The following is a 26,556-nucleotide window of genomic DNA, read 5'->3' as shown; positions in this document are numbered from 1 at the left end:
GAACGGCATTCGTACATCAAAAAGTTCATAAGTTGAAGCAAGATTTCCCATAGGAATGCACTGAAAACCATTTAATCCGTTCAGGCTGTTTTTCGTTCATATTCAAGGCGCTGTTTGTAAGTAGAAGCATTAGTTCCCATAGGAACTAATGCAAGGCTGGTTAATCCATACTTTACCACTAGGGGGAGATTTTTTAAAATTTTTCTTCTTTTGACCTGAGATGAACTTAGGTTATAAAAAAAAAGGCAGGAAAGGTGGTTTTTTTCGTTCATAAGTCAAGGCTCCGTTCGCAAGTCAAAGCAACGTTTTGTGACCGGAGATGTTTGTAACTCGAAACGTCCGCAAGTGGAGATGTTCGTACTGACTTTGGTGAGGGAGAATGTGAGACTTTAGGAAATAAAGTTATGAAACAAAGTTTCCCAAACACAAAGTAATGGAATCAAGTTACAGGAAGCCCGATTTGGGCTAAATATCAGGAAAAACATCTTAACTGTTGGAGCAGTATGACAATGGAACCAATTACCTCAGGAGGTGGTGAGCTCTCCAACACTGGGGGCAGTCAAGAGAAAATTGGGCAATCATCTGTCAGATCTGCTTTGATTAGGATTCCTGTGTTGAGCAGGGGGTTGAACTCAATGTTCATATAGGCCCTTTCCAACTTCATTATTCTATGATTCTAAAGTTAATGGCACTATCCTACAGCTGCAACAGGTATAGCTATCCAATCATTTGGGAGGCAATGGATAATAAATGTATTTATCTTTTTCTTTTAGATTAATCTTTTTGATGATTTTTCTCCAATTCAATCCCTCCTTTAAAACCAGTCCAATATACACCAAACATCTGACAAACACTCCAGCTAGCTCTCTGTTTACTTCTCCCATGAAGAATTTCTAAAGTTCATTCCATGTTTAAGCCATTTCTCCCCTCCAGCTGTTGAGAAACAGTGATTGATTGATTGATTAAATGTGTTTGTACCTTTCGTTTCCAAAAATGGGACTAAAGTCAGCAATTTCAGCCTACTATGAAAAACTCTCCAGACCAATCAATCAATCAATCAGTAGTTTATTTACAGTCCTTAGACCAGTCACATAAGTATAAAACCTTATAAAACCTTAAAATTTCTAACTTTCAGTATTCCATTAGAACATGTTGGCATACATACAACTGGGAACGGCAATCTAATTGGTATTTAACTTCCGCAATCGAAGAATTGCTACACAGAACCTCGCAACCCGACAGGTGATCTGGACATCAACATCTGAGAGAAGGAACTCTAGCCTATTTCCCTCTGAACGTCCTGGCAATCTATCTATTAAGGGGGTTATAGTCTCTTTTCGCACTGCTTCATACAATGGGCAGGTGAAGAACATGTGCTGTATGGTCTCGATCTCCCTCAGGTGGCAGGAGCATAACCTTTCAGCAAAAGGGGTATTTTTATACTTCCCTTCTAGTACAGCAGAGGGGAGGGCCAAACACCTTGCCAGAGTAAAGGCTCTTCTAATTCCTTTAATTTCCAAAGATGTTAAGTATTTGGCCGGTACCATACAATTTTTGATGTAAGTCCGTGCTGCCATATTTTGGATGCTAGAAAGGTCTGTTTGGTATTCATTGTCCTCTATTCTTTGTTTAACTATTTGTTTTGCCTGCTCTATTCCAGAGGATATAAGTGCCTGAGGTGAGAGGCCAATTTTCCCCAAGTAGCCCTGGACCGATTTAACCCACTTAGATTGATAGTTATCTTTAAATAATAAGGAAAATAGGCTTTCTGGATTTAACTGTCCCTTTAGCCACATATATATAGATTGAATTCTAATCCAGGCTTCTACTTTAAGGCATCCTGTTTCTAGCCTTATCCTTGCATTTGACACGCATCTTGGGACATGGAGTATAGTTCTTAAGAATTTGGATTGGACTATTTCTTGTGGTGCGAAGTGAGAACTGGGTGGCCCCATGAATGAGCCGTACAGCAGCTGGGCTAATGCCTTTGCTCTATACAATTTGAGGGCTGCCGGTATGAAGGACCCTCCTTGGGAGAGATGGAATTTTACTATACTATTTGCCGATCTTTCTCCCTGATCAGCCACAAATTTACTATGCTGAAGCCTAGATCCTGAGGCCTGTAATACTACCCCCAGATATTTGAAGCTGTTCACCTGCTCGATACTGTGTCCATTTATTTGCCATGACCTACTCTTGGGTCTCTGTCCAAAGGCGACTATCTTGGTCTTCTGATAGTTAATCGTTAATGATTTATATTCACAGTATGAGGCAAGCTTCTTAAGTGCCCTCCTCAGCCCTATGGGGGTTCTGGATAGAATTACTGTATCATCAGCATAGAGTAAGGCTGGCACTGTTCTATCTGTAAGTTTAGGTGAATGGAGATCGGCGGTGTTAAGCCAGCTTGATAAGTCGTTTATGTAAAATATGAATAATGCTGGTGCCAGCAGGCAGCCTTGCCTAACACCTCTGTGCGTTTGCACAGATTCCGTGAGGTGTCCCTGTCTGCTGCACCTGACTCTCAGGTATGTTTCTTCATGTAGGGCCCTGATTAGATATAGAAGTCTTTTGTCTATAGATGAGTTTGATAGATTGTCCCAGAGGTGTGTTCTCGATATAGAATCGAATGCTGATTTAAAGTCCACAAAGGCAGCATAGAGTGATGTTACTCCTTTGGCTGAGTATTTCTCTATAAGATGCTGTATAATTAGGCATTGTTCTATTGTGGATCTCCCTGGCTGAAAGCCTGCTTGTTCTGCCCCAATGATATTTTCTACTTCGAGCCACTCCAGGAGTTTGTCTAGGAGGTGCCTTGCATATAGTTTGCTTATAATATTCAGCAAACTTATTGGCCTGTAGTTGGCTGGATCCTCCCTTTTCCCTTTCTTATAAAATGGGACCACTGTGGCCGTTTTCCATGATATCGGGATTTGGCCTGTGTCATTAATATGGGTGAAGAGAGGTGCTAGAAAAGAGCCCCACCATGTCTTGTTTTCTTTTAGGAGTTCTGGTGGGATGCCATCAAGGCCTGGGGCTTTTCCATTTTTTAACTGATCTATATGAGCTATTATTTCGCCTGGGGTCACCGGGGGCCATTTGGGAGTGCTTCCAAGCATTACTGGAGAAGGGGGTACAATAACATCCTCATACATACTTGTAAAGTGGGATACCCATTTATCTGGTGGAATACAAGAGGATAATGGGTGTTTGGGCTCTGATAGTCTGCCTGAGATTAGTTTCCAGAAAAGGGATGGATTTTTGGCTTTTGCTGCTTCAATCACCTTCCTCCATAGTTCTCTCGTGTGTTCTCTTTTACTGTGATGTATCTGCTGTTTGTATTCTTTCTTATGTACCAGTAGTTTTAGGAGGACCTCTTTTTTGACATGGTCTTCTGCTCTCAGGTATTCCTGGTATGTCTGATTAACTAATTGTTTTGCTGCCTTACAGCTTTGGTTGAACCAAGGTTTGGATCGGTTATATGAATTCTGAAGGTTTCTGCTATATGAGTGGACGAGATGTGGCTGTAATTGTTGTAGGAGAGTTTCATATTTATCTATGGGATTCCAGTGGACTGTCTGGCTTCCTACTGGATTAAGGGCATCAATCAGATTTTTCGAAGTTAAAAGTTGTTTTAAATTTTGTGCCAGTTTAGGTGACCATCTTACTCGGCAACCCACTCTTTCTAGTGCTGTAATTTCAGTATGATATCTTGGTTCTGTGTCTAAATCTCTGACGTTTAGGTGGAAACTTAGATGTAGGGGGAAATGATCCCCCTCCATGTAAGGAAGTACTTGGAGAGTTTTGACCATGGAAAGGAGCCCCCTGCACACCAGGATGTAGTCAATTGTACTAGCTTTAGTTGCTGCCATAAATGTATATTTTCCTGGAGTATCACCTGTGATTGTGCCATTTAAAACTGAGAGGCCCAGTCTGTAGGCAAATTTGTACAGACAGGCCCCGGCATAATTTGCATGTTGGTCCTTAGATGCCCTCTCCTGATTCAGGGTCCCCACATTATCATTTCTTATGTTGGCTATCATCTTAAATTTGGTTCCCAGATAGTCATCATCTGGTCCCATACGGGCGTTTAGATCCCCACCAGTCAGGACCAGAGCATCCGGATGTTCCATGATAAGCTCTCTTACATAGTTTTCAAGGTCTGTCCAGTTTCCTTCTGTTTCAGCTTTTCTGGATGTGGGAGGTAAGTATATGTTAATAATCAATAGGGTTTTCATACTTCCTGTAAGTACTACTGCCATGGCCAGCTGTCTCAGGGGGGGTTTCATCGTAGATTTCACTTTCAGAGCCGTTGATACCAGGATGCTCAGTCCCCCCTTCAGTCTCCCCGGTCCGCGCCCTGGGATTGCCTTTACCATGAAAGAGTTGAAACCATCTAGAATTATATCTTTGTCAGACCAAGTTTCTTGCAAAAGAATGATGTCATATTTGCTACGAAAGAAAGGAGTATCATGGGTTTGGGAGATACATCTGGTCCAACCTGCCACATTCCATGATAAAAGTTCAATTTTAGATGCAGATGTTTGGTTGCTTTCTGGGGCACACCGTGATTCTTGAGTGTCTGGTGCCTCATTTCGCTCCTGAATGTTCAGTTGTTCTGCCTTTGGGGTCATTTCCCCTCTTGTGGCAGAGAGCATTTTAATGGGGTTCCCTTCCTTGTATAACGTTAGCTTCTCCAGAGCAGGCAGGGATACATCTGATGACTGACATCCTCTGTAGGTGAGGGGAGCAACTGGTGTGGGAAAAGGATAATCTTTACGGGCCCAATCTTTGTTGTTTTGATTTCTTTGTGTCTCTCTGCTAAAGGGATATCTTTCAGCTCTACCCAGGTAGGTAGTCGTTGTTGTGTTTGGAACTGTGGTATCTTTGTGGAGTTGGACTTTTTGTTTGTTTTCCCCCCATGCAATATTCCTGGACAAAGGCTTCTTAAGATGTTTATATTTTTTGCCTTCCAATAGTCAGTTCTGGGGATAAGCTACTAAAGGGGCATATCTATTGCCCATATGCCACTCAGAGGTGGAGTCGGAAATAGTTCCCATTGAGCAGGCTGGATGTAACTTCTCTTTGTATGGATGGTATATTCTATTTTTTCTGGAGGATGTAATACCTTTTGAAAGATACCTTGGCCTTGAGAGCATTTTCACCTGATTACTCTGGTTTTTGATTTTGCTTGTAAGATCACGAGGCTTGTTAATTGGGATATTGTTTGGGAAGGTTGCAACATTGATCTGCGTTTCCTTTCCTCTGCCATCTGATTTGGTTTTGGAAGGTGATCTGTTGTAAATGGTGGAGGCTTCAGCCCTATCTCTGTACAGGTCATAGCTAGGTTTTTCGGCTGTTATCTTCCTTCTGGAAGCGGCTGTGGGGCCATCTCTTTGTTCTGGAACCTGAATTTCTCTGGATGTATTTGTTAGTTTGTAGGTGTCCAATTTTGTGATCGGTCTTAGGTTGATATTTGAGTAAGTTGTATGTATTCCCCATTTGAAAGATACTGCTATTTTTTCAAACTTGTACAACAGGCTCCAAAAATGATGGGCCTGTTCACTATTGGCGAAGATCAAGTGCACCCTGCCTCTTAGTTGCCCGGGCTTGCTGGGATAGATGCAGTAACATTTTGTGTTCATTTGAGCATCCCAATCCTTGCCCAGAATTTCTGTTATTGTCCGCAATACTTCTGAGTTGGAGGCCCAGGTGCCATTTGGTTTTCTTAGTGGCCAGTTGTAGATGGTGATGTGGTTCACAGGCTTGAGTGATGGGCTTTCAGCAGGGGTGGACCCTTCACTGTCTGAGGTTGCTGACCATTGGGGTTTTTTAATCTGTATATTTTCCTTGCATGTTGTCACAGCAAGTGGATGCTGGGGATAGGGTTCTTCTGGGGTGTTTCCCCACCATTCGTCTATGGTTATTAGCTCTAGATTAGAGGATGTTAGGTCAGGTCCCTCTGTGTCCTCTGTGTCCTCATTTCGCTCATATGGATCAGCCCAGGCCTTTGGGGTCTTCCCAGAGATGGGCATTCGGTCCTGAGTTGCTTTTTCTGATAACTGTGGGTAACTCTGACCTTTAAAGGCTAGGGAGTTATCTTTGTGTGTTTGATCTTTTGTACCCAGCTCCTTTTTTGCCTGAAGTCCTCTCTGTTCAGTATTCTGAGGGTTTGAGGGGGGTGCTGCTTTTAAAATCCCCAACTTTATCATGTCAGCAATGCATTGTAGTATTGCTTTAGTATCAGCGATTTCTTTCTTTAGATCATGCAGATTATTGAAAATTGTCTGGTTGGATTTAGCTGAGAGGAGACACTGATCACGTAGTTGGGTGTAAATAATCCTAGTTTGTTCACTCTCGGGCCCTTGAGCATCTTGGGGGCCTACTGTTCCTTCCATATGGTTCTCCTTAGGCCCAGGTGTTGATAGATTTAAGTATTTATAGAATGATTCCATAGAGGCAGAGAGAGCCTTCTCTAGGAGTTCTGGGTCCAGAGACCAATTGCCAATTTCTCCTCCGGAGTGCGGAGTTCCGACTGCAGCCCCCTGGTATGTCTCTCCATTACTTATGCCTACATTGTCCGTAGTAAGTGGGGTACTTGATGTAAATTCCCTCAGCGGCCTTTGATTATAGGAGGGTACATGTTCACGTTGATCTGAGACCACACAGAAGTCTGCTATAGATTTCTGATTTCGCTTTTTGGGAGCCTTTTTTAACTTGCCATAGGTTTTTTTGGTCCTAGTGGTGACCATAGTTATACTCCACAAATTAAGCTTATTTAGTGTCCCCTTCTACTTCTGCAGGTGCAAACTATCACTCAAAGGGAGAAGAATGTGGGTTTCACAGTTACGGTCAGTAGTAGGTGTATAAAAACACTTCTTAGCTCCGGTAAACACTCAAACATAAACCATTAAAGGGGCAGGTTGTTCCACCCGTTCCTTGGAGGACTTTTACTCACTGTGAGTCAATTGTAGATTGACGGAGTCAGCGGATCCGCCCCTGCTGTATGCCAAACAACCCCCGAAGGCAGATGGCTTTTCTTAAACAAAGTAAATGTTTTTCTTGCAGACTTGATTCAAGCAAGTGCTTACTGTCCGCAGTAGCGGTGTTATTTTCTTCTGTTTTCTTCCCAAGGCTGCAGTTGTGTAATTCTGTCGTACAGAGGTATTTCTAATATCTCTCGGCAGCTCCAGTGGTCATTATCTCTGTGTTTACTTTTACCAAGGTTAAAATCATGCCTTCAGCCAAGAAGTAGAATAGGAACTTCAACTAAACAAAAGCTATAAAAACCATATAAAATTACATAAAATAAAGATAAAATCACCGCTGTGTAGCCATGAGCGTCTTGCCTGGCTGAGCCGGAACCGGAGCCCCCTCTCCAGACCAAATATTCAACAACAGTCTCTTCCCATCAAGTAACACATTCACTTCAAAGCCTACCTTCCAGCAAAACCAGGATAGGGTCTGATACTATTTCATTGTTGCTGACTTTCACCTTGCATCTGTAGGACCCATTATCGGAGCGCTGGATGTTGACTATACTGCAGGGGAAAAAGGAAAGATAGAGGGTGGGGGGAGGGTGTATAAAACCATGATTTACTCTGTGGATTTGGGCAAGAAATCAGAACTTCCCGTACATGCTAAAACAATTTTGCTATATTTTAAGGCTGATTAAAAATAAATGTGGCATGAAAGGAGCTTGTGAGTCCACATGGAAGAATGTCCTGGGAACAACCTAGCATTTTCTGGAGTGCACCCATGTACTATTTAACTATTTATGTGCATGTAAATAATCTTCCCGCCACTGTCCTTTTCTACAGTAAAACAGTACTTACTCCCAAATGAGTGTGTTTAATCTCATGAGTTTATCATGACAGTCATACACAATTTAACATAGCTTAAAATGCAGAATCACTCATGCTCTTAGTAAACATGTGCTGCTTATGTACTGCTCCATAGCACTTAAAGCACTCTCTGGGTGGTTTAAAATTTAATTATGCAGGCTACACATTCAAGAACTATTTTTTAATCCTAGCTGTGATAATTATTACAATTCTCTCCACTTCTTAAAAGTAATTAAAATATATCCCTTTTTGTTATTACTTTAAAAAGAATGGAAATGCTTTAAGCCACTGGCCTCTGGTGCAAAACAGAGGCTTCCCCCATCTAGCTTCCATGATACAATATAAAACCAAATACTTGGACCATGTGATATTCCCTTTCCTCCATTTAGTGAGCCCATATAAACAGAGATGTAACTAAGAAGTTCTAATTATACTGTAAAAGAAGTGATGTGATCAGTCAATGGCTGAAATTCAGTAGTAAGCCGAAACCAGACAAGGCCCATTGAAACAGAAATTATGAAAGTGTTTACTCACAAAATCCCCACTGATTCAATATGCTTACTCTGGTTATGACTTACTACAGGATTTCAGCTGTTATGTGGCACTCCAAATGCAGTGATACCATTTTAATTGGAAAACGAGATATAACTACACGTAACACAATATTAAAACCTAACTACAGTGGTGCCCCGCATAGCGACGTTAATCCGTTCTGGATTAATTGTCGCTATCCGGAAACATCGCAATGCGGGCGGGAAAACCCCATAGAAATGCATTAAACTTCGTTTAATGCGTTCCTATGGGGCGAAAACTCAGCGTTATGCGAAGATCCTCCATAGCGCCGCCATTTTTGCCGCCTCAGTAAGCGAGGAAATTGCGCGAAAATGGTTGCGGCGGCCATTTTGGGCACCCGGTGGCCATTTTGGAACCGCCGATCAGCTGTTTTAGAAACATTGCAACGCGAAGATCGCTAAGCGAAACGCTTACCGATCATCACAATGCGATGTTTTGCCCATTCGCATTCGCGATCTCAAAAAATAGATCACTATGTGGATTCGTCATTAAACGGTGTGCTCGTTATGCGAGGCACCACTGTACAATGAACTAGTTACAAGTAACTAGTTCTTAGTAATTAGTTCTTAGTAACTAGTTATTTCCAAGCTGTCAAAGGACACAATTGGACACAATCCCTTCACTCAATAGCCAGAACCATGTTACTTTTGGTACACTGGTGTGAAGTCAAATAGTGTAAACTGCAGCAGTGAACTCTTCCATACTTAGACTCCTGGTTGCACACCAATCCTACGACTATATATACCATGAGGAATACAAGTGTTAACTTCTGAAGTAGTGGCAGTTTGGTATCATGATTTATGACATCTGACTTATGCTGGCCTATGTAACAGGATTATGGCTTATCTTTCTTAATTACCTGAAAGTAGATATCATAGCGATGTCTTCACTGTCATCAAATTGATAATACTGGCTGGCTAGCCTGTCGGCATCAATAAGATCTTTCCCATTCTTCCATAAGGAAATACTTGCAGAATCTTGATTGATCAATGATTTGGGAACATTGATGGAGCAATTAAATGTGATGTCCATATGCTCTGCAATTCGTATACTTCCTACAGTAGGATTAAACTTAATTATCCGGAGAGGGTCAGCTGCATCACCTTCAGCAGAGGTGAGTTTACTGGCCTTCACAGCACTGGATTCCACAGGACGTGCTGATGAATGTGTTGTTGCAGTAGTACTGCTTAGACGGACAGGAAGGAAGCGTGGGAATCGGTGAACCCTCTTTGCATCTTTGGGAGGTAATTTTGGCTTAATGGATAACATCAAGTCAGACCTCTTCACTCCTTTGGTAAGAGCTGCAAATAAATATGTACAGTCAAGGATTATTATTTTAAGTCAGGACTTCCTTCAGGCAAGGCTGGGCACGCGCGCACGCGCGCGCGCGCGCGCGCACACACACACACACACACACACACACACACACACACACAGAGAGAGAGAGAGAGAGAGAGAGAGAGAGAGAGAGAGAGAGAGAGAGACAAAATAAATAATTACCCAAGTTATTTTAGTTCACAAGGGGGGGAAAAGGCACATGAGGCAAAAAAATTCCCCCAACTACCTCTTCCTACAGCTGGCTGAAAAAAATAATAATACCAAATTACTGTGCTAATTTTTTTGTAGATTTGCAGTGTTTTGTGGTCATCAGCATCTCCCACCTAAATAACTTCACTCTACCTATGTGCTCAGAATTCCCACAGATACCTTCAAATTTCTATGGAAACAAACAATTCTAGACCATATTGTGTAGCGAAATTCTGTTTGCCTTTGTGGACTGTTTCCTTGCTCAAAACAAATATTGACTTTACAGATATCCCAAGCAGGTGTGTGCATGAAGGTGTGTAAAGCTACAGATACATGGAAACTGAATTCCTGCCACTATAGCAAAATAACGTGATAGTGATGGAGGAGGCCCTTCAGATGGACTGACATCATGACTGACATCAACAGTCCGTACCGGAGGCAGCCATTTGACATGGAACAAAGCTTTTGAAGAAAAAGTTTTAGCGAAGAAGCCTAGTTTGTTTCAGCAACAACAAGGACAAGAATAAAACAGAAGCAAAACTGAAAGCATTAAAACCTTTTTTTATCAGTGGAAAAAAATCTTATTTAAAACTTTATATATATTCTTTCCCTCCCAACTACACCTCCCAGAATCTCCAAGCCAGCACTGCCAGTAACCATGTTAACCAGAGGATTCTGGGAGTTGTTATCCAGAAAAGAAAAATGTCCAAGGTTTGCAAAATACGTGACAAAACTGAGTGCAACCTATAATAATTAACTAGAGTTTTACTTGAACTTTGTGCAGAAGTGTATTGCCCTGGGCTGACCTAGGAGTTCAACCCAACAATGCTCAGGTTTTAATGTCAAGATACGCCCAACAAACATGAATGAAGTTTGCACAATTAAAACAAAGCAGGTCACGCAAGAACAGCACCGGCAAGTTTCAACAGTAAAAGATCGGCAAAAGAATAATAATGCTTTTGCCATATGGGGCCTTGTGTTGTGTGTGTGTGTTGTTTTTTTTGCAAAGATGAGCTGAAAAGAGCAATTATTGAGTCAGAACCTATATTAGTACATATAAATATTGAATAGTAATACAAGGAAAACAATAAGAACAAAATAGAAAACATTACACGTTGAGACAAATTAATTTAGAGCTAATTATTTTGCTAAACATATGGTAGGAGAAAGGGAAACCACATTAGAGAAAGTAATACCACTTGCAAAGTAGAAGCAAAAGCTTCCACTAAGGTAATACACATCAATCTAAATTAATTCTGCCCTTTAACAATTGAGAAATCAATGTTCTTAAAGATTTTCTCTACATTGATTCAATCATCCATGTGAATAGAAACTCCAGCCAAGGAACCAGAAGAAAACTGAGACTTGGCAAGACAGCTATGAAACTAACTAGAAATGATCCTCAAGTGTAAGGATATGTTGCTGAAGATAAGGCCAAGTTCATCTATACTATGATAGCCTCAATTACTATATACAGCTATGAAAGCTAGTTGATGAAGAAAACTGACAGAAAACAAAACATACATTTAAAATGTGATAGTGGAGGAAAGTTGCATGCATACCATGGACCAACATGGAGACAAATAATGGGTTCTAGAGCAAACCTGAACTCACACTAGAACAATGGCTCCACACCTTGAGTCTCCAGACGTTCTTGGACTACAACTCACAGAAATCCTGGCCAACACAGTTAGTGGTGAAGGTTCCCAGGAGGAGTCCAGGAACATATGGGGACCTAAGGTTTTAACCATTGCATTAGAAGCTAAAATGTCTAAACAGAGGACATTGCATGTTGGACATGTCCTAATACTGTAGCATAAGTAAGTGGGTATTATGTGTTGCCAAGTCATAGTTGACTTTATGGTGACCTTCATAGGGTTTTCAAAGTATGCCAATACCATTCACCAGTGACTTTCAAGCAAGAATTTGAACTCAGGTCTCCTGAGTCCTAGTCCATCATTCTGCCCCCTACACCATACTGGCTCTGATAATTATGTGCTGTCAAGTTATTTCTGACTTACTGTGACCTTCATCTGGGTTTCCTAGGTCTAATATACTCATGAGTGGTTTACCAGCCCATTCTGTAGAAAACCTGGGACTCTGCAGCTTGCCCACGATTACACAGGTTTGCTCTTCTCTGTGGAAAGCACAGTAGGGAACCAAATTCCTGACCCCTGGCTCCACTATCCCAGTGGTTCTTAACCTTGGGTGTTTTTGGACTGCAACTCCCAGAAGCCTTCACCACCAGTTGTGCTGGCCGGGGTTTCTGGGAGTTGCAGTTCAAAAAACACCTGAGTAACCCAAGGTTAAGAACCACTGCCCAACTCACAGAGCTATCCAGCTAAGACAAGTAGAATATAAAAAATAAAAGAGTTGCAGCACCTACAAGACCAGCAGATTCTTTTCAGTGGGAAAGCTTGTGGATCACAATCCACTTCCCCAAAATAAATGAGTTAATCTTCAAGGACCCACAACTCTGTAGTTTTTCTTTTTGCCATACATACTAAAAAAAGACCAATTTCACTGGAAACTGCTGCAATGAGAAGGCAAGACTCACTGGGGGGAAAATATGAGGAAAGCTGAAGAAAAAAGAAGTCCTAAAGTGGATGGATGCCTCAATAAAGGAAGTCACAGCCTGGTGTATGCAAGTCTGGCACAGGACTTTTAGTGAATGGAAGGGTCATGGAGTCATTTAATTCACTGGGTCAAAGCAACTTTATGATACATAACAACAGCAAATTCTGCCACACGTACGTTTTCTCCTCTGTCTTTTCTGTTTCCCTCTCATTGCTTTTTTCTTTACTACTGTTCAGCTTTCCTAGGTTTTAATATGATGCAGTTGTTAGAGCAGGGCTGGGCCATAAGTAGGTCTCTGCCTATTTTTCTGTGCAGAAAAAAAAAAGCTGAAAAATCAATAGTTACATTAGCAGTGGTTATAGCAGGGGTGGGCCATATATGGCCCCTGTCAATTTTCCCATGGGAAAAAAGCTGAACATGAAAAGCCATATCAACAATTCTCCTTTAAAACACTGTGCCCATCGCTTTCACCACCCCAAAACCTAAAAAGAATTTAATCAACTCAGAAATGGGTTTCTAGCAACTTCTGGTTTTAATTTGGGGATGTTCTGCAGCTGTCACAGATCTCGGGTGGAAAATGAGTTCCTGAACCCTCAGGACTTGGCCACCCATGGGTTAAGGTGTTGGACTCAGAAAGACAGGTTGAGTTCACCTCTCAGCCATGAAACCCATCAGGGGACCTTGGCTCAACCATGATCTCTCAGCCTAAACTACCTTACAGTTTTGTGGTGAATATAAAGCAAAGTATGCTGCTTATTTACTGCCCCACAGCACTTAAAGCACTCTCAGGGCAATTTACAATTTATTTATTTTTTAGAAAATACATTTTATTGGTTTTTCAATCTATCTACATTCGGTTCATGCTTATCAAACATCGTGTTTCATGGGTTGCTTACAATTATTTTTTTTGTGTGTCTTGGTGTCTTCCCAATTGTCCCCCCCCCCCCAAATTCCACACATCTTCGGATCATTCAAACCGTTCATGTATGTACAGTATTTTAGTATACAATATTGGCTATTATCCTAATATTACTTTCATAGTATACAATGTTTTCAAAATCCTCTAATAACATACTTAATAAAAATCATTCCAGTTCCAAATCTATATAATTGGAGGTGATTTAACCGACAAACTTTGTAATTTATACCAATGATAAGTGAGTAAGCTCTTAACACGTAATAGATATTATCTAGAGCATCTTATACAGATTTTCTTTGTATAGTTGTTTAGCCATTTCTATCTCCACATTTTCTATCCTGTCTATAACAATATCATATCTACTGCATGTTTGTTATGTACTATTTGTTTAGTCCAACCTTATATTTAGCTTCATTTTACCTTAAAAAAACACTACCGCCATATTATGCCTTTGCCCTGATTAGTGCTCCCTTATTTCAGTTTAATTCTCTTTTTTAATATGTAAGATATGCCCCTTTGCAATTCCGGAAGTTAGGTACATACATGCTTGCCAACATTGAGGGCCACCTTCCTGTTTTTCCTTTTTTCATCTTTCTGTGTAATTCCTTCTCTTAATCTTTTTTCAATGTTTGTTTCTGCCTTTCTAAACATTCTGCCATCTTTTGTGTCCTTTGAGGCCATTTTATGCATTTGATTTACCTCCAATAGACCTTTATACACTTGGTCTATCTCCAATAAGTCTTCCAGGGTATTTTTGACTGATTCTGCTGATTTTCTCCTCTTATCTTCCCTTAAGACTCTCCTCAACTCCACTAGGTTTTCCCCATAAATTTCCTCCGGCCTTTCTTTAGGTTGGCATATACCATCCACCGCCCTCTCATTCCCTTGTTCATTATTTCCCGTCTCCTGTTGACTATAATTCTTATTCAACTGCGCCGTGAATAATTTTGCGTGTTCATTGTGGGATCTCACTATTTCTAAGATTGCTTGAAGGGTAGATTTTGTTTCTTCCCAAAATTGTCCTTTTTGTGTCATTATGTTCCAATTGTCAAAAAATTGTATTCCAAGTTAAAATTGTCCATATGCTTAAAGTAATCAATCAGTTCCATTAAGCTTGAATCCAGTCTCAGATGTAGAGAATATTCCCCGCCTAAAGGCTCAAGGTCCCATCCAGTTCAACATCCAGGATACAATTTGTAAGTTCCATTTTGGCTAAATTAGGCTTTCTAGGGTTAATTTGTCTGTAGTTCAGTTCCATCCTCAAAGAGAAAGGGAGTTTCAAACAGTCATAGAACATTCAAGGCCATTGATTCTAGGCATTTTGCCAGTGTCTTAGATAGCTGTTACACACAGCATAAACAGATTTTGTTTTTCAAAATTTTATCATCAGCAGTGTTTTCAGGAAAAAATGCTTAAGTTTTAATACCGAACTTCCTTCCTTTAAGTATAATTAAGTGTCTAATTAATGTCCAATTTATTTTCCTTGTGTCTCCCTCTGTCTCTTCCTCTCCCCAGCTTCTCCGCAGCTCAATCAACAATGATGGAGAGCTATGAGACGCTATTTCTGCCATAGAGGTTGTCTTGTCCAGGGATTGTAAATAGATACAGTTTTTAAAGATGTTTCTCACCTGTTTGTAGCTATGTTAATAAGGCTGCTTTATCGCTTCTTCATACATGGCTGCCGATGACTTGCAAGCAAGCTAGTTCAGCTGCTTCTTTCCACCCACTGGTCGATTGAGGAGTTTCTTGGATCAAACGTGGGTAACCGCTGTTCCCCTGTGACCAACAGGCTTCTCCCCCATTTCACCACTTCTTCGGGGTAGTTTGGACTCCCTGGGAGGTCCCAAACAGGTCAGAATTCAGCCCAGGGGACTGAGCCCTATCCTCCTCCTGCTGTCTCGTTGCAGTGTCAAGCCGGAAGTCGGCAGTTTACAATTTAATTGTGCAGGCTACACACTGCCTCCCATCCCAATGAGCTGGATACTCAATTTACTGACCCCTGAAGGATGGAAGACTGAGTCAACCTCAAGCGCTCGGATTGAACCTGGATTGTGAGCAGAGTTTCAGCTACAGTACTGCAGTTTAACCACTGCACCACAAGGCTCTTTCAAAATGTTGGGGAGAGGGGACCATAACTGGCATGCTAAGTCTCCTGGAGGAAAAGTGGAGTATAAATCTAGCAAACAAACAAACAAGTGTTGAGAGAATTCAGTGGTTGCTCTTACTGTAATAACAAAACCAGATTCGAAAATCAGTTTGCTGAAGCCATTAATGCCAATTCAGTGAAATAAAGGGACAATTTTTGAACATTATTACATAAATTGCTCATTCCCCTAGAACACAGGAAACTGCCTGATGCTTAGTCAGGTCATCAGTCCAAACACAATCCAGTTCAGCATTATCTATAGTGGCCTGAAGATAATGCTGAGGCCTGAAACAATAGCTTCTAAACAACAGACCCTGGGAATTCTGGAGATGCGACATGGGGTTTTTGGCAAACATTTTTTGGCATGGTGATGGGTCAGGGAGACTGGCCCGGGGGACCTGCCTTGGGGCCCTGGAGCATACAGCAGACAACTTATATTTTGTCCACTCCTCATTTACACTGAATGATCATTCCATTGCTTCAAGAATTCTTCCCAGTCCTGTCTGGAGCTACCATGGACAGTGGTGTCTGTTTTGAAGTGGAAACGTCCTGCAGAAAAATGAAGGCTCAGAAAATGTCAATTCTTGAATTCTATCTTTCTGTTCTTTCATTCCCCATCTTGATCATACTATATTATTGTTTAAATGTTTTTATGATTATGAATGTCGTTTATTTTGATTGTGATGTTTTATTGTCATTTTATGATATTTTATAAGCCACCCCAAGTAGATGTTGTCTAGGGCGGCGGGGTATAAATGAATGAATGAATGAATGAATGAATGAATGAATGAATGAATAAATAAATAAATAAATAAATAAATAAATAAATAAATAAATAAATAAATGTCCCAGCTCACATCAGTGAAGCTGGAAAGGTTGCTAACATCTAGAATAGCTACGTGATGCTGGAAAAGCAGTGCTCTGAATAACTCCTCTCACTGCTACAATATAAGGGATTATGCTATTCGTATCTGTTTTGGCTTCACGGAGCCAAGCTTACGGTATATTCTCTTGTCCCTAAGCCAGATAGTTGCTATACTCTTTTGGAGCTCTTTGGAGAGACAACATTTTCTGAAGAGGACTGCATGTCCTTTGAAGGCACCCACCTTCCTCAGATACCAGCTGATCTGCTTGGTTCTGCTACGGGCATGAAGGACTCTCTTGAAAAGAAACACGGTTTGAAATGCAAGAACTCGAAGATGTGTTTAAGAGACAAATGGGTGCATGAGATTGTTGGGGCTGATTCAGTTTACAATGAAGAAGGTGCTTTTCCTTGTAAGGGAAGGCGTAGATAGAGAGGAAAAATGAGCTGCTGAGGTTTCCTAGACTGCCTTTTGTCTACTCTGAGCTACGCGGACTCAACCTAGAATTTCCCAACGTCATAGCGGTAAATCTGAAAGTGCAGATGTTCATCATGCCAGCCCCAACAGCCAGCCAAAAATTCCCTCCAAAATTGAGGCAACTAGATGGGTCCATATCAATAAATAAGGAGCAGAGGTGTGGATTTTTGTTCTGTTTCATTTGTATTTTCGTGGGGCTTTTTTAAAAAAGTTAATAGCTGCTACTCTGAACATTCTGTGGCACCAACCCTGGGCATCCTGACTCTACCACCATCCCACCCCTACACAGACACCTTCTGACTCTAGTAAGAAGGCCGGTAGTGTGGGAAACTTCTGCTTAAAGGTTGTAGGTGCATTCTGTTCCTGTGACGAGCATACACTCCTGGCAGGAAGCAGCAGCTGCCAGCAGGCGGGGTAACCCCTTATTCTATCCTTTTGCTTAGAGGTACAGCATAAGATTAAAGGGTTTCTTCAGCCAATTCTGGTTACGATTTTAACTAGTATCCTATCTGTCTCTCTCACAACATACTATGTAAATCATGCTAAATAAATAAAAGAGCTCTCAGGGCGTTGCCTGCAGACTCCTCTGGCTCAGACATCCATTGTCGAATCCTATACAGTGGTGCCTTGCATAGCGACAATAATCTGTGCAGCAAAAATCACTGCAAAGCAATTTCGTCGCTATGCGATTTTAAAAAGCCCATAGGAATGCATTGAAACCTCTTCAATGCATTCCTATGGGCTTAAAACTCACCTTTAAGCGAAAATCCTCCATACGGCAGCCATTTTCACTGCCCGGTAAGTGAGGAATCCATCCCAAAACATAGTGGGCGGCCCTTTTTTTCCCGGCGGCCATTTTGGAACCACCGATCAGCTGTAGGAAAAACATCGCTATGCGAAAATCGGTAACCGAAACAGGGTACCGATCATCGCAAAGCGATTTTTTCCTATAGGGAACATCGCAATGCGATCGCAAAAGTGATCGCAAAATCTTCGTCGCTAAGCAGTTTCGTTGTTAAACGGGGTACCCGTTAAGCGAGGCACCACTGTATTCTTTCTATAAGGCAATTAGCCTTCCTTTGTTCTGTGATCACCCACAAGGTAGGTTGAATAACTAGGAGTGTCCTAAGCTGAACTCTTCCGGCACCTCTCTATCCTTTATGCACATGTTGCAATTGACCAGGGACAGAACATGTATGCAGGCATGTGCTTTATTACTGAACTACAACCGAGGTTTAAAAACTGAAAACTTAAATTCTTTGCCCTGTAATGTCCTGGTCTTTCTGTTTTCACACAAGCAGTGTGGTACTCTGAAGTACTCTGGAGCCAAATGCTAGGCACTTCTTACATGGCCCTCCAGCTTACATCTTCTTCCATAAAGTAAACACAAATGCTTGCTTGATCTAAAACACAATAGCATTAGCTATTAAATATAAACAAAACATTTCAAAAAATGCATGGTAAATGTTGTTAACTGAGCAAGTTTATTAGCCAATAGTCTAGCTTTCTGAGTATATATTAACCAATTTAAATGCATGTAATACTCTTCAGAAACGTGAAGCCACGCTGGCAGGGAGATTCAAGACGTTACAGTCCAAAAGGGCAAGTTCTTTCATAGTTCATAGACTGCATCACAGAAGAATCCTAGTTGGAAGAGTCTTTGAATTGTGTTGGGGGAAGAGAGCCAGGTACCCCTTAAGGAAACACACGCATTCCATCCTCAAGCCTATTTTAACAAAATCATGCCCCCTTCCATAGCTTTCCAAAGCAGTAGCTAAAATAAGGGATTCTTCCTAGCCCTGCCTGGAGCTACCCTGGACAACGGTGGCTGTTTTTAAAAGAAAAAGGTAAGGGAGTGGGCCTCCTTTTTCTTTATTCATCAAATGCAGATCTACTACTCGATGCCCGTTTCAGCATTCTGAGAAGTTCAGTTTTTGAGTCAAGTCTTGCTGCTAATACTACCACCAGCATATAGAAAAAGTTTTTTTGGGTGGGGGGGGACAACTGTAAATCCCCAAATCTACACATCAGAAACATCATTTGTATTTTCAGTACTCAAAACACACACAAAGAAACAAGCACTAAGGGCTTTGAGGCAAAATGTTAAATTTGCAGGAGTCAGGTGTGGGGAGGGAACAATGATCCTGCTCAGTTCTCTTCCTGGGCTTCTCCCTGACATCTGCTAACCATTCTAAGCAGAACTGGGCCTATGCCAATGACTCTACCGCAGTATAAACAACTCTGAAAGGAATACTTGTAGGAAGACACTTACTTTCGAAGAAGAAGAAGAAGAAGAAGAAGAATGGAATGGGGAATCCTGAGCTGACAGCACTTCAAACTACTGTACCAATATTTTGTAGCAGATCCTACACCTCAGTCCCCTTGATTTCAAGAGGAAAGTCTGAAGTTCAGTGTTCCGATAGAAATCAAGGGCAGATTTTGAATCAAACGTGTTTATATACTTTAACATTGACTTGAATATGTCCTAAGTTGATTATTTCTACTTTTTCAACATGAACTCTTAAATTCCATAGCTCTAATTTTGCTCAATAAGAGCTCTCTAACATTTGTTTCAAAAAAAAAGAAAGAAAAGAAGAAGAAGAAGAAGCCGCCTTTTAAGCCCTTTTATTTGTTCATTGAGTGACCTTCTCTAACTTCAATTAAAATGGCAAAAGACTTTCTGTGGAACAATCCTATCCTTTCTCATATTCACAGAGCACTCCAACAGGATTGGAGACTTCAGATGAATTTATTAAAGAGTGCTTGTCTGGTGAGCAACAACCAACTCTTTTCCTCAACTCTAATACATCTTCCAATTTCTCAAAGACATGACAAGAACGCTGACATTAAAAAAAAAAACACCAGAGCAAGGAGTTGGACTTGATGGCCTTATTGGCGTCTTACAATTCCATTATTCTATGATTCATGCTTCCTCTTACATCTCATCTCTCGAAAGGAAGTCCTTTCACATTATTTGGTGGGATTACTGTGCACAGTGTGTACTGTCTGTTCTGTGTTGTCAAGTCAGAACCGACTTATAGCGACCCTAAGAGGGCTTTCAAGGTAAGTGAGATATTTAAGGAATAGTTTTACCAGTTCCATTCCCTCCCGGCGAGTTTCCATGTCTGATCAGAGAGTCAAACCCTGCTTTCTAGAGTCCTGGTCCATCACTCTATCCACTGCACCACACTGGAAAAAGCAAGTGCATGTCCTCCACTATCTCTTATAGGATTATACACATAATGCCTTCATCCCACTGAGTTTAGCATTAATATACAGATTCTGCAGTCTCTGCAGAATTAAAAAGATCTCTAGAGCACCACCTATAGATAAGGCTGAGTAAACATTTCACAACCTTTCGCACCAAAGTCACATACATCAGCTTTTGGCATAAAATGCAGTGGTTGGTCTGTCTGTCCAAAATAGGCACTGTTTTTCTGCATCCTGGGGTGGAATGGAGTGACCTTGTACTAGGGAAAAAAAGGAACTTCCACTTACACACTAGTTTTCTTTCCCCCTCTGGTACTATTTACATAATTTCTTCATTCATTTTCAGATGTACCTGTGTTAATTTGTTACAGCAAAACCAGCAAAGCGTCTTGTGGCACTTTAAAGATTAGCAATCTTTATTCGGCATGGAGATGCTGATGCAGTTACCAGGAAATTCCACTAGGATTTCTGTAGCATTAGCAAGCAAGCAAACAAATAAGGCCCAACAACTAACCAAACAAACCCACGAACAAGTCCCCTTTTGATGTCTTCTTATTAAGCCCCCTACAATTAAGGAAGCAATTGTTCCAAAGTTTGGCCCCAAACTCAACATGACATATTTTCTAAACATTTGCCAAAAGGAGTGAATTAGATTTAATCCCAAAGGATAGTCCTGGCAGCGCTCTTTAATTTTAATCTCACTGGCAAATTACCTCTATACAAGCACATTTCATACAGTATTAGATATATACCGGATACCTTGCAGTTGTGGCCAGGTATATATTGGAACCACAAAACAAAGCATCCACACCAGAATCAAAGAACATGAGAGACACTGCAGACTAAAACAACCAGAAAAATCTGCAGTAGCTGAACATGCCCTAAAACAAACTGGACATGAAATTCTATTTCAAAATACCAAAATACTGGACAACACCAGCAATCATTACGTCAGACTGCACAGGGAAGCCATTGAAGTCCGCATGCACCAGCAGAACTTCAACAAAAAAAGAGGAAAGTTTGAAACTCAACAAAACTTGGCTCCTAGCTCTCAAAAATACAGTGTGCAAAAAGGTCAAGGAACTCTACCCAGCCACAAGGACGGGGAATCATTACACACAAAAGACCAGCTAATGACACCCATCAATCACAGTGACAGATAATCTCTCCTCCTTATCACAACAATACACCCACAACAAGACATACTAATCACCCATCTACAGAAAAAGACAAAAGCCCATCTCACAGCCATAAATACAGTACTCCACTCCCAAGCCAACTACACCAGAGCACAGAGTGCTGTCCTCTGAAGATGCCGGCCACAGAGATTGGTGAAACATTAGGAAGAACAACCTTCAGAACACAGCAAAGAGCCCGAAAAACTCACAACAACCATTATATCTCACTGTGTTTTTAGTTCTATTCTTTTTAATACTGTGAGCCACCCTGAGCCTCCTTATCAGGAGAAAGGCAGCCTATAAATAAGATATATAAATGAATAAAATAAACAATAAAATGTGTGATTGATTTTGTGTATCAATGTCAGCAAGAAGCAATATCTAATCTGAGTTATCCCGCATGCATATGCTGTTTGAAGCATTATTGGTAAATGTACAAGGTTTCTGTGCATACATTTGATGTTAATGAAAATGTAAACAATACTGCCTTGCCTGTTCATGTAGCACAGTAACATTCTGTGGGGACCCACAAGAAACTATTTAACAGTTAAGCAAAATTCATTCTTTATCCTCTCAGAGTATCCCTTGAGAATATTGAGGCTAGCCTGAGAATCAAACAACCTAGTGTGTTTGCCAGGTTGAACAGGAATGTGAAACTGGCTTTCCCACAAGGTCCTCCACTAGCACACTGCATAAATTAACCAGATGCTGAGCAATGCATGGAGAGTTCTGAAAAAAATATTTTTTCAAAGACAGCTTCCAGGACTGACTGGGGGACTTATTTTGTGCATGCAAGTGTTAACTTTTCCTGGTTGTGATCAGTCCCACCTTGAGGAAGGATTTAAAATGTCCTTTTTCTAGTGTTCTCTCTATACTATCAAACCAATTTGTGTGCACAAGCTCTTAGCTGCCTGCCTCTGAATACTGGATCCTCAGTGTGAGCAAACAGAAGGAGCTGATAGGAAGCAATCAAGGCGCCAGGCAGCTTTAGCTCATCCCAATTATGTTCCAGCCTCCTAGAGCTGACCACCCACAAACAGACAGTTACCCTTAGGAACTATTCACTGTATTTATTGTATAAATACATCAGGTTTGTAGAGCAATGTCAGCAAAATAGGGCACCACAGTAAAATCGAGTGTATTTCTATTAAAACTCAGAAGGAACTGGTGGCCGTACCGTGCTTATTTCCTTCAGCATGTTGGCAAAATTAAATGGGCCGGGGAGGGGGGGGGTTGAGGAAGAACAAAATACTGTATACTGTGTCAGTTTAAAAGCTAACAGGTTTATTTCAGTGCGAGCTGTCACCTCCACAAAAAATAGTGACCATGGAGAGGTGGTGGCATGGGCAAACTGTAAATGGCAGACCTTTGATTCTTTAAAAGTAAGAAAAATATATAGATTTAAACCATATATTTCTATTTTTCTGTATTTCTTTGGAGGCAAAAACGTTGAAGCTGAGGCTATCCTACTTTGGGCACATCCTGAGAAGGCAAGATTCTCAGGAAAAGACAATAATGCTGGTTAAAGATTGAAGGCAGCAGGAAAAGAGGAAGACCAAATACGAGACCCACTGATTCCCTAAAGGAAGCCACAGGCTTGAGTTTGGAAATGCTGAGAAGGGCTGTTGAGGACAGGGCATTTTGGAGATTTTTCTTTCATAAGGTTGCCCTAAGTCAGAGATAACTCAATAGCATATAATAGCAGGAACAACTCTTTTGTTCCAAGTATCGTGCTTGTGCAGGTCTATGACAGAGACAGACAGACAAAGAGAATACTTTTTTTGTTTTGCTTTGCATTCTGCACTTCCTCAGATATACTGTTTCTGCTCCATTCTTGACAAATGCTGAAAAGAGTGTCCACAAGATTTTCTTTCCCTTGGGAAGCGCTGGCAGCATGCCAGCCTAATTTGAGCACACAGCGTGCACCTCCAGAAGTCTGTCTGTGATTTTTTGTTTCTGTTTTAAGGATTCCAAGGGGAGGGCTGCCCCCTGCCTTTTCCAAGGGACCGACACAAAGTGCGCCCGATTCTGAACTTTGCACCTTAAAACGGCATGGGATCAAACCTCGATGACCCTTCTGGCTGAAATTTAAGAGTCATTCTTTCCTCCGTTTCTGAAAACCCCTGTTTCAAGAACAGGCAGTGGTGGGGAGGGGGAGAAGGTGGGGATAAAAGCCCCCTCCCCGTGCAATCACAGCACCTTCCTGATCCAGACATCTTGGCAGCTCAAGTAAAGCCTCACTCCCAATAGGCACCTTCTACGCCTCATTTCACACGCTAGCAAGATTATGCTCAAAATCCTACAGGCTTCAGAAGTATGTGGACCGAGAACTCCCAGAAGTACAAGCTGGATTTTGAAGGGGCAGAGGAACTAGAGACCAAATTGCTAACATGCGCTGGATTATGGAGAAAGCCAGAGAGTTCCAGAAAAACATCCACTTCTGTTTCATGGACTACACAAAAGCCTTTGACTGTGTAGACCACAGCAAAATATGGCAAGTCCTTAAAGAAATGGGAGTGCCTGACCACCTTGTCTATCTCCTGAGCAATCTATATGTGGGACAGGAAGCAACAGGTGGACAGAAGTGAGAGCTTGGACCATAAAGAAAGCTGACCATGGAAGAATTGATGCTTTTGAATTGTGGTGCTGGAGGAGGCTCTTGAGAGTCCCCTGGACTGCAAGAAGATCAAACCTATCAATTCTGAAGGAAATCAGCCCTGAGTGCTCACTGGAAGGACAGATCCTGAAGCTCAGGCTCCAATACTTTGGCCATCTCATGAGAAGAGAAGACTCCCTGGAAAAGACCCTGATGTTGGAAAAAGTGAAGGCAAGAGGAGAAGGGGACGACAGAGGACCGAAGCTACCAGCATGAATCTGACCCAACTCCGGGAGGCAGTGGAAGACAGGAGCGCCTGGCATGCTATGGTCCATGGGATCACGAAGAGTCGGAAACGACTTAACGATCAAACAACAACAACGCCTCTCGCCGTAACTTCGGCCCATAGCGGGGAGATCAAAAGCTCCCTCCCTGGGCCAACCCAACAGAGACACAAAAGGGCCGGCGGGGCGGGGGGGGGAGAAGAGAGACCCTTACCTTCCGCGGAGGAGGCGGCCGCCGCCGCTGCCGCCGCCGCCAGCAAGAGCCACCCGAGCAGCCCTCCTTCCATCGCGAGGCAGGCACTGGGGGGGTGGGGGGCTCCCGATGTTTTTTTCCGACGTCGCCGGGCTAGCTGTCCAGTCGCTCCCCGCCGCCGCCGCCGCGAAACTTCACTTGGGGGCAGCCGCGGCGCGACCCAAACAAAAACTTTTCGGGAAACTTGAGGAGAGGCGGGACGGAGCGGGAGGGAGGGAGGGAGGGAAGCCCCTCCTCCCCCCTCCTCCTCCTCCCACTCCGGAGCCAACAGGGAGAAGCGGGTGGCGGGGGGGGGCAGCGGTGTGGGGAGGGCCTCTGGTTGACCAGGCGGGTTGGGAGGAGGTCGGGAGAGGGCAGAAGCGGTCCCCGCAGAGGACTCCGCCGTGCCAAGGAAACACCGGGAGGACCGCGTTGGACCTTAAAGTCCGAGCGCTCTCAGACACGCACACGCAAAAAAGAAAAAAGTTGAATAGGGTTGCTGTTCCCCTCCCAGAAATGCAAGCCTGGCACGTTTATCCCGGAGCTTAAGCAAACTTAAGCAAGACGCTTACTACAGAGATCTTGTATCCTTCTCTCATTTCAGGCTTTTCCTTTTTTCTTTTCTTTTCTTTTCTTTCTTTCTTTTTTTGCTTGCAAGCTTTCCCCTGCATCTCTTTACCTTCCAGACTGCCAACTGAGGTTGCATTTCAGCATGAAATGAAAATTGATGGTCGAAACCGTTGATCGATTGATCATGAAAATGCTGCGTGCGATGCTCTTTGCTGGTGCTGCTGATGAGGGAGATTTCGGCATCACCCTCAGGGCTCATGTTAGGGGGGGGGGCTTATCTTTTGCAATGCCTCAGCGACGGTTTTTAGAAGCCTACAGAAAATTGAGATTAAATTGGGAGGTCACGAGTGGGTGAGATAGACGCCATGGCCAAAGAGGGATTTCTAACTAACGTGGAAGACGGAATTTTAGCAGGTATAACTTGTCATGTGGTGGAACTTGCAAATTACTTTCAGGAATCTTTTATTCTCCCCCCATACACACACACACACACACCTCATTCCTTCTGTTGTTGTCAGTGTGGACAATTGGTATGGAAACATTACAACTGCCTCATAAAGGTAAAGGTAAAGGTTCCCCTTGACAATTTTTGTCCAGTCGTGTTCGACTCTAGGGGGCGGTGCTCATCCCCGTTTCCAAGCCACAGAGCCAGCGTTTTGTCCGAAGACAATCTTCCGTGGTCACATGGCCAGTGCGACTTAGACGTGGAACGCTGTTACCTTCCCACCGAGGTGGCCCCTATTTATCTATTTGCATGCTTTCGAACCGCTAGGTTGGCGGGAGCTGGGACAAGTGACGGGCGCTCACTCCGTCGCGTGGACTCGATCTTACGACTGCTGGTCTTCTGACCCTACAGCACAGGCTTCTGCAGTTTAGCCCACAGCACCACCATGTCCCCTGCCTCATACACAGATTCATATCAGCTTAATTCTTACTAGAAATTTAGTGTACACATTATGTGCAGTCTTTTTATTTTGACTTTACAAGGCTATTGGCCCAAATTCTGTTGTGTAATTATGTTGGCTTAAGGTTGATACCAGAACTTTTTGAAGTGGATTGCCTCTCATTAAGAAATCACCACAGATGCTATAAGAAGCACACTGAATTACCGTATGTGATTTGGCAGGCAACAGATGTCTATGGTTAGTTCATAGCCAGAGGCCATCCACATCAACAAATCATGCCGCTACTCTTAGGCCAATATAATGATGCAAGAGAATTCTGGAGAACAGGTCACATTCACCGGTGTCTTTGCAACACATCATAAAAAGTACTTCTATTGACACCCAATATTTGTTGATCTTTCTACTGTTACACCGCTCTACAATATCCCATGCTGCTCCAGAGGGGTCCCCCCCATGCATGTGTACAGTTTCTTGGGAGGACTAAACTGAATTGGACAAAGGACTGTCAAAAATTGAAGTGCTCCAACAAGCAGAAGAAACCCGCTGGATACAATCATTGATTTCTAAAAGCAGGTTTTCCATCTGCACAGTGTCCTATCAGACTAGGTAAAGAGGGGGGAAAGTTCAAGACAAAAGCATACTTTGCTCCTTGCCTATT

General features: G+C 42.3%; 1 protein-coding gene across 4 annotated transcripts in view; it reads right to left on the bottom strand.

The window, feature by feature from the left end:
• The window catches only part of MERTK (MER proto-oncogene, tyrosine kinase), an 81,102-nt gene extending 56,021 nt beyond the window's left edge, over positions 1–25,081 (bottom strand). For 2 of the 4 annotated variants that reach the window (XM_072988880.2, XM_072988882.2), the window contains exons 1-3: positions 24,406–24,595; positions 9,274–9,715; positions 7,438–7,538 (exon numbers count right to left, since the gene is read on the bottom strand). In XM_072988880.2, the coding sequence (XP_072844981.2) occupies positions 7,438–7,538; positions 9,274–9,715; positions 24,406–24,478 (616 nt within the window). In that variant the 5' untranslated portion in view covers positions 24,479–24,595. Of the gene's footprint in view, positions 1–7,437; positions 7,539–9,273; positions 9,716–24,405; positions 24,597–24,995 lie in introns of those variants that run through there. The other 2 variants (XM_072988883.2, XM_072988881.2) reach the window with 2 other exon arrangements.
• Positions 25,082–26,556: the final 1,475 nt, after the last annotated feature.

Source organism: Pogona vitticeps, chromosome 1, assembly GCF_051106095.1.
Source record: "Pogona vitticeps strain Pit_001003342236 chromosome 1, PviZW2.1, whole genome shotgun sequence".
In the NCBI taxonomy this organism is placed as follows: domain Eukaryota; kingdom Metazoa; phylum Chordata; class Lepidosauria; order Squamata; family Agamidae; genus Pogona; species Pogona vitticeps.
The sequence above is the reverse complement of the archived record's forward strand: the minus strand, read 5'-3'. Positions and strand labels throughout refer to the sequence as shown.